Source organism: Eretmochelys imbricata, chromosome 13, assembly GCF_965152235.1.
Source record: "Eretmochelys imbricata isolate rEreImb1 chromosome 13, rEreImb1.hap1, whole genome shotgun sequence".
NCBI classification, from domain to species: domain Eukaryota; kingdom Metazoa; phylum Chordata; order Testudines; family Cheloniidae; genus Eretmochelys; species Eretmochelys imbricata.
Window position 1 is genome coordinate 29563596 of NC_135584.1, and position 8957 is coordinate 29572552.

Consider the following 8957-nt stretch of genomic DNA (forward strand, 5'->3'; position numbering starts at 1 on the left):
AAGCATGGGTCACTTACGTGATGAGCATGGACTGGTTCTCACGATCTGGAAAAGAAAGAGCCAGTGTTAGACTGAAATGTACCAAGATAGCTTGGCGCTCTGAGAACTCTCCAGGGCTGCCGTGGGTCTGGGCTTTCCCTGTTTATCCAAGCCACACCTGGCTGGTCAGCGACCATGGGTATTCCCCCTTCATCGACAGCCTGTCCTGGCTATCAGTGACCATGGTATTCCCGCTCATCCACAACCCCCCCTGGCTGGTCAGTGACTGTGGTATTCCCCTCCCGGCTGGTCAGTGACCATGGTATTCCCCTTCATCCACAGCCCCTCCTGGCTCGATCAGCAACTATGTTCACCTGACTTATTAACACCAAGCTCTCCCAGGGTGAAAGGTCCAAAATGAGGCTGTGAGTGCAGGAGTTCCCTCAGGCTCCAGGGGACTGGCAGCCCTGGGAAGAAGTATCCTGGTGTCTGTACATTTCTAGAGTGTTTCTTTTTATCCTGCTGTATCTTCCCCTCCTTCTCTGGACCTGGCCCCACAGCATGAGCCTGAGCCAGCCCACCGTGCTGCCAAGGCCCTGGCCCTGCCAGAGCAGCCCAGGGTCCATGCAGGTAGGTGCTCTTTCTCCTCACCACTCTGACTTTCCAGCTAAGGTAATTTATGGATCATTTTCCCTTTTAGGGGATTGTTACACGGCACTGCTGGTTCAGAACAGCTAAATGCCAGGGCTGTGTGTGGTGATCCCTCGAGATACAGGCTCTGACACCCACCCAGAGTCTGTTTTGCTGGAGGAAAGGTCTATTGGTTACTGATCAGTATTGCCTGTAATTAGTGTTTTTAACAGTGGTCCTGAACTCCCGTTCTGAGCCCAGTCCAGACACAAACGGTCGGGTTTATCCGGAGCTGGGCTTGATCCAGGCCCATCTCTGCTACTGTGCATTAGTTTCCTCTTGTGAGGCGATGCCCCAATGCCCTCCCCCACAGCATTCCCCCTCCCACTGAACAAGGTCTGGCCTCCGCTGGGGGGCGAGCACAGGGAGGAGAGGGAGGAAAGATAGCCGCTTACTGCGCAACATGTCGTTGTAGGCATTGTCCGCAATGGAGTAGATGTGGGGCGGGACCTCTGACCTCCTCTTGCCCTTATAGGCTGCTACCACGGGGGAGGTGTAGACTGGCAGCCACTTGTAGGGGTTTATGGTGACACAGAACAAACCTGAATAGGTCTGAGAGCAGAGAAGAGGCAAGTGAGTGCAGAGGGACACAGCTGCCTCAACACAGCAGAACAAAGACTCTTCAAAGCCACCGGACTCAGGCAGTGAGGGAGCACAGAGCTAGAGATGCCGCAGTGGGGCCCACCTGTCTGCACCATGCTGCTTCCTTAGTCTATTACAGAACAGGGATGCAACCAGCCTTACCAGCGACATCCCCTTGTGCTGCCAACCTACCTTACCTTAATGGTGACATTCCTCCCCCACCACACAGGCAGCAGGTCTATTCATCGCTACCCCCTCCACGCAGGCAGCTGGCCTTTGTCAGTGACATCCCTCCTGGAAAGCCACCTTTAGCATCTCCTCTGGAGGTCCTCGGGGCCGCCAGCTTTAGCCTTATCTAGAAATCCTTCCAGCATTAGGAATTTTGGGAAGCATCGTGAATTGAGTTTCATTTTGCAGACTCCCTGGTGAGTGAGTCTCTTCACCTGGCATCCCGAGATCAGCCTGGGGGCTTATTTCGTTTTAATATGTTTCCCAAGTGAGTCTAATCAGTACACGTAAATCTATACCTCTATCTACCTACATCTGCCTGGAGATTTCTAATGCATCCACATGACTCCCATGTCACAAGGAATACTGAATGGGTAGGGTTCTGAGGCATGACAAATCCAGGACATAGCCGTCCTGATTCGACATGACCCTGGCTGGGATAGCCAGTAATTGGGACAATCAAGGGGAGAAATCTGGTAGTTTTGAGTTGGTGCCATTTCAATCAGCATTGACCTCTCACCGTGCTGGCCAGGGCTCTACGTGTCACCTTCACGCCCTGCACCAGCTTCACTTACATAGATCATCCAGTGGGAGTAGCGGCGCTTCAGGTTGTACAGCACGGAGGCCTCGTTGAGGTGCGTTAGCATGGCCATGTCCTCAATCATATCGAACTTGGGAGGGTTCATCTGCTGGATGTCGTCCTCCTTGACAACCCGGCTCTGCAGGGAGGAAGCAAAGCAGGGGAGCCTGAGTTTGTCCTTGGTTCCTTCCAGCCGGAATCAGGCTTTGCAGTCGCCATTAGCATTGACAGGGCAGCATGCTGTTTGCTCCCATCTGTTGTGCAGAGGGCTTGATTCTGATCTCATTTACACTAAGGTAAATCCTGATGATGGAAGCACTCCAGATTCACTTCAGTGTAAAGGGACGCAGCATCTGGCCCAGTCTCGTGTCTGGGCCTCATACCCTCCTGTGACTCTCTGAGGCCAGATTCTAGCTGCCCTGGCAGTGTCTAAGGAGATCTCTGATGCCATCCCCTCACCCTCGGCCCGGTCTCCATCCCTGCTTTCCTCCCGAGGGCAGGCAGTGAGACGTCTTTGCTCAGCTGGGCACAGGTGCCCCCACGCTGGGGAGGATGCTCAATGCCTGAATACGTCGGTGGGAACTCTTTGGAAAAGCAGAGTTTGGCCTTTGCCAAGGGGAGAATGACACAAATGACCTAATATGGATCCAGAGCACAAGAGGGCGAGGGGCATTTTCTGGGCACCGGAGCTCATGCCACAAGAGGGCACCGGCAGGAGACAATTGTGCCGGAGACCAAGGGCAGGTCTACGCTAGAAGTGCTACATTGGCATGGCTGCACCGGTGTCACTGCAGCACGTCAGGTGAAGACGCTCTACGCTGACGGGAGAGCGCTCTCCCATCAATGTCATTACTGCGCCTCCGCGAGAGGCGGATGCTTTGTTGGCAGGAGAGCGTCTCCCACCGACATTGCACTGGTGTGGACAGCGCTTAGGTCATAGAATCCTGACCTCAGGAGGTCATCTAGTCCAGCCCCCTGCTCAAAGCAGGACCAATCCCCAATTTTTTTTGCCCCAGCTCCCTAAATGGCCCCCTCAAGGATTGAATTCACAACCCTGGGTTTAGCAGGCCAATGCTCAAACCACTGAGCTATCCTCCCCCACTGGAATGTGGTCGCTGGTAGGGGGAGGAGTCTTTTTCACACCCCTCAGTGACATAAGTGGAAGTGGAGACCTGCTCTGCGGGGTGAGCTCGTTCCACTCCAGAGGAGTCCCCAGCACTGCTCTGAGAATGCACCCTGTGACTGGCCCTGTCCGGCTCCGCAGACTTGCTCCCCCCGGGTCAGAGCCAGAGCACAGGGGAGCCTACATGGCAAAACAGGGTGGTCGCTGCTGTCTGCTCCCTTCATCCTGCACAGCCAGCCCTGCTCACACATGCCACCCCACCCCACCCCGCAGGGTTCTTCCAGAGGGACACACAGCTAATGGAGGACAAGCCGGAGTACCATGTGAAGCTCCTGCCAGGGCAGAGCAGTGTGAGGGTGGAGGAGGGACACCGGGCACAGGACCGGGGAGGGCCATGGAGTGATCAGCATTTCACCCTCCCCCACCAGCCATTGCCAGCTCTCATGCCACTCCACTTCCCCAGGGACAAGTGGCCTTGCTGTCCACACCCCAGCCACCAATCCCTTCCCTGTGCCGTCTGCCTCTGGCCAGACCTCCCAGCTGCCAACCATGTCACCCTGGTGATGAGCATCTGGCCAGACCCCCCTACAACCTGCCAAGATTGCCATGTTCCTGCCCCCAGGCACAGACTCCTTCTTGCTTCTCGGGGAAGGTTATTGCACTGTCTGAGAACCCACCGCGAGAGATCAGAAATACTGAGAAGGCGTGCTCTAGGGCATGGGCCTGCCCTGGTCCCCGGCACATGGCCCGGCTGCTCTGACAGCTCTTCTCCATCCAGTGCTACAGCTCAGTACTGAGTGCTCCTGCTGCTATGGGCCTTACTCCTTTCATCGGCAGTGGCCCATGGGGCAGTCCGGTTATGTCTCATCTCAAAGAATATGGTGCAGGGAGCTTTAAACAGCCGACATGTACAGACCATCTCTTGTCACTGTCTTCATTTAAATCTGTACATCTAAGTACTGGAATAGCTCTCACATTCTGCCTCTGTGCCTGATTGGGAGAAGGTGAATTTAGCACAGGCCACTGTTAATCAGAGTTGAAGAAAAGAGAGTTTCATTGCCACTATTAGGTGCATTAGAGAGAAAGTCTAGTAGTTAAAGCAGGGAACTGGGTCTCAGGACCCCTGGGTTCTAATCCAGGCTCTGCCCTAGATTCTGTGGCCCTTCGTCAGTCATTTTTACCCTCCCTGTGCCTCAGTATTTGTCTGCATCAACACTTTTGTCAGCAAAACTTTTGTCGCTCAGAGGTGTGGACAGTGCTATGCCGGTGAGAGCCGCTCTCCTGCCCACATAGCTACCATTGCTTATGGCGGTGGTTTAATTATGCTGATGGGAGAGCGGCTACTCAGGAGAGCTTACAGCTGTGCCACTATTAGCCACTATTTTATAGCCTAAGTCACACTAGCATAAAATAGGGCTAATAATGTCAGCTGATTTCACAGCCTGGTGGTGTGACACGGTTCATGAATCGTTTGTGAGAAGAACCTGGGGCTAATTCTCCTCTGATTTATTCTGGTGTAAATCAGGATAAACGCCATCAGAGTCGGTGTAATGACACTAATGTAAATCTAGTGTAATCAAGATCAGAATCGGACCCTTCATAATCCTGCTCTTGCATATACTGGTGCAACCCCACTGTACTAACTAGTCTACCTCTGGTTTAACCAGAAGCAGAATTTAGGCAGGCTTAAACTAGATCTGATTTAGATAGACCTGCTTGGAAAAATTTCATCACAACAGGTTTCTGTTGGAAAATGCCATTGCAATGAAACAGATTTTTTTTTTTTTTTTTGCTTAAATTGTATCGATTTTGATGAAGTCTCAGTTAGAAAAAAATGGAAACAAAAGTTTTGAAAATACCAAAACATCCCATTTCGATTTTTCATTTTGAAATGTCTTTTTGTTTTGAAATTTACTTTATTTTATATTTTTTTTAAATTAAAAAAGGTTGAAATCTAAGGAAACTTATTGAAACAAAATGTCTCGGTTGACCTGAAAGAGTTTTGGAGGGCATTTCATTTTGTGAAATACTTCGGAGTTTTGACTTTTTGTTACAATTCAGAATGAAAGTTGTTTTGAAATCTCAAAACTTTTCCCTGGGACAGAAACTTTTCCAACCAGTTCAAGATTTTGACAGATGTAAGCTATTGCTCATTACATTGACTAGCACCATAGCAATGCAAACAAAGAAATACATAGTTCACTGTGTACATAGGACATGACTTTCTATTCAGTTACTCCAGTTTTACACTGGTGTTACTCTGTTGAGTAGTGGTGTTACACTGGCATAAAAAGAAAAGGAGTACTTGTGGCACCTTAGAGACTAAAAAATTTATTTGAGCATGAGCTTTCGTGAGCTACAGCTCACTTCATCGGATGCATTCAGTGGAAATGCTCAAATAAATGTGTTAGTCTCTAAGGTGCCACAAATCCTCCTTTACTTTTTGCAGATACAGACTAACACGGCTGCTACTCTGAAAACTGGCATAAAACTGTTCTAATGGAGTGGAGAATCCAGCCCAGAAATTATTTTTACCATATATTATTTTGGTAAATAGAAATTGACTGGAGCAGATTGTGAGTTTACACCAGTGTAGATCTGGAATATTTCCACTGAGTTCCATGGGACTCATTCTGATCTCCCAGCTACCCTATACTGGTGTAACTCCATTGATTTTTGAGGACTCACTCCTGATTGCCACTGGTGTAAATGAGGTCAGGCCCAATGGATTGACATGGGTGGAGCAGAATTCAGAATCTGGCTGTATGTGTATAACAATTTAACAACCTCTTAGTCATACGTATCTAAACACTATAATGAAACTGAGGTACCCAGATATTGCAGCACTGAGTGCTATGGTGATCCCTCTAAGCAATGTAGTTAGTTCATTAAAATATTGATCTTTGGACAAAGTCTGTTTTCTATAGTACTGTTGTAAATTCAGAGTAACTCCAGATTTGCACCAGTTCCCCTTATTCCTGCTTTGAATGGTTTTCTCTCAGGATTGACTGAATAATTTCGTCCAAGGGAGCAACTGGCTGTTTGCAAACTGAGCAGACTTCTCCTGTTGGCTGTTGTTACAGCTGTTAAGATGCCAGCTGATCAGTGGGGCTGGGGAAGCCCTACTGTCATTCTTGTAGTCTGTTGTTTAGAGAGGACTTTTTGAAACTGAACATTTGATGCTGGTTTATTGAAGCCCTGACATGTTTGGCAAGTCAGATAGCACATTGTTACCGAGTACATTACGGTGTAACAAAAGCCATTTACACTACTGAGCTGACTGATCCCAAGTTGATCACTTAAGTAAGAACTTGTCTAGTTTCCGAGATGAGCTGTTCATACATACGCCCCCCCCCGCCCGCATTCCTTTCCTCTGTGCTTCTTTCCCCGTTCCTATGGCTGCCCTTTGAAAACCAAAAATCAAGATTGTTTTGCTTACGTCTTTATTTTTGGTTTCCACGGTGACTTTGCCACCAGAGATTTCTTTGATTTCGACCTCGACATAGGCTTCCTTGTCATCTGGGATCCAAGCTCGTTTCTTTCCTTCAGGTCCAAAAGAAAAGAGAAGAAAACAGTCTGAAGCAAAGGGAACTGTTTGCTCTTGTCAGTAGCTTTCAGAGAGCGGTAAGAACACAAACTAGCAATATTAAGGGACATTTGTTTTTTCCTTCCAGCGTTTGTGGTCATTTGACCAGGATTCCCTGGGAGTTTTCATGCTGGATGCTTGTTTAATTTTCCCCAATTAATGCTAAGATTGACTTTCGTCTGTTGTTTGCTGCATTTTTGGAGACTCATGTAGAAAAAACACTTTAGGGAATACAAAATTTACCCCCTCCCCCATTTATTTATTAGCCCTCCAAAATTTATCCTGGCACAAACCCAGGGCTTTTTTATCCCTGGCACACTCTAGCTGTGCAGCAATGGCAATCAAATATGATAATGGAACAAGTGGAAGGATAATGTGAAGAATCTGTCACCCAAATCTATGATGATCCCCATTCATCACCAAAGTGAAATGGGAAGAGGGCTTTGCTGAGATCTGTTTCTGTGGAACAGGCACTGCTGGCTCCCTCAGTCCTTCTGGGCACTTTACCTAGGCGCAGATAAACAGCCACCTTGTTACCCTCCACACGGAGACACCACAGTGACTGCCAAAAGCAGCTGCCGCCTTTCACTAACACTGAGTTATTCTGGTCCTCTGACTTCTTACCAGTGAGCACAAGAGCAGGGCTGCAGGTGGGGGGATTCCACTGCTGCAGGAGCATATGGGAAGCACGGGACAAAATGATGCTACAAGACCCTACCAGGGTCCACAACACTGGGAAGGGAGCTGGAATACTCTGCAAACCAGGCCCTGGACGTGAGAGCCCCTGTGACCAGCACGTGCCATGCTCAAAGGTGCTGCTGATCTTACCATCGAATGCGATGGTTTGAAGCTTGAGCTGCTCTGTGTAGCTCTTCCGGAGGAAGTCAGCAGCCTCCCCGAACTCGCTCAAGTCCATCATGGCTATCTTGCCTCCTAGGAGGGAAAAGACTGGACAGCAGAAAAGAAAGAAGAAGCCAAAGACTTGTGAGCCCTGAAAAGGAGGGAAAGTAGAGACAAGGAATCAGTCCAGAGAGACAATGCCAGTCCACAGGCTGCTTACAGGGGGCAGATACAATTTTCAAATACACCATGAACTTAAGCGGGCCCAGGAGAATAACAGCAGTAATAAACAGCCCCAGATCTGCCAAAGTAATTACTAACCACACGGTACGCCTGCCATCTATATTGCAATGCACCTCTCGCCTGTCTCTCTTAGTGGGTGGAAACTGAGCTTCGATCCTGAGTCTGTTGAAATCTACCCACTGCACATTTGGATTTCTGTCAGCAGCCAAGGTGGCAAAGAGAAGCCCGCTTTTCACGATCACCTCTGGCAGCGCAGTTCCTGTTCTGTAGCCCCTCTGAAACAGGCACCACTTTTGCAAACCCCATAAGAATACAAGGGTCCCTGCTCCAAAGTTAATATTGGAGTGGAGAACAGGAAAAAGAAGGGTGAGAGCGTTAACCCCTGAAAGCTCTTGAGTGCCTTCCAGGTGGCTGCCATAGCAGTTGCACTGACAAGCGATATTATTGCATTATTTCCTATCCTCCATACAATACAATACCATGCAACAGAACTGAGAAACCCCGCATCAATACAGACATTGTAACAAGCGCTGGTACCAGGAACTTCCCAGATTTCCCAGATCTCATTAAATAGGCTTTTCCCTATGTCCCTCTCTATCTTGGAGACAGGCTGCTCTGACCCACCCTCCCTACACCCCCCAGTTAGTACCCAGTCCTGTCTCTCTGGAGCTCCTGTCCTGCTGGCGGGGAAGCAGGTTAGCAGCACAGAGAAGCATGCACACAGACATGCTCTTTATTACCAACCTTGGTTATAGGACTGAATGGCTGTGGGTGTGCAGTGAAGCCCCCTTTTATTGTGTCTGTCAAGGTCAGAGTGGGAAGAGATATGTCAGAAATTCCCATGTGTCACATCCACGCAGCTCCATTGGTGCTGCTGTCCTCCTGCCCAGAGAGACACAAAAGGCAAACCTCGCTTTTATCTCACTGCAAATGCGGGCTGGTTATTTTTACTCCTGTATTGTCAGGCGAGTACAAAGGCAGAGGGAGGCTCCAGTCTTGGGAGTCAGCACCGCTCTCCAAGCCAGCCTGTGCCTTGCTGATCTGCAGGGGACAGAGGTACAAGGGCTCTACCTCTCTCCTCTGCCTTCACCTGACATTGTCTGTGT

General features: G+C 49.3%; 1 protein-coding gene across 1 annotated transcript in view; it reads right to left on the reverse strand.

Moving 5' to 3' along the window:
• The window catches only part of MYH7B (myosin heavy chain 7B), a 50573-nt gene extending 42886 nt beyond the window's left edge, over positions 1-7687 (reverse strand). Inside the window, exons 1-5 of the mRNA XM_077832516.1 lie at positions 7597-7687; positions 6622-6725; positions 2055-2198; positions 1065-1221; positions 18-45 (exon numbers count right to left, since the gene is read on the reverse strand). Coding sequence (XP_077688642.1) covers positions 18-45; positions 1065-1221; positions 2055-2198; positions 6622-6725; positions 7597-7687 — 524 coding nt within the window. The remainder of the gene's footprint in view (positions 1-17; positions 46-1064; positions 1222-2054; positions 2199-6621; positions 6726-7596) is intronic.
• Positions 7688-8957: the final 1270 nt, after the last annotated feature.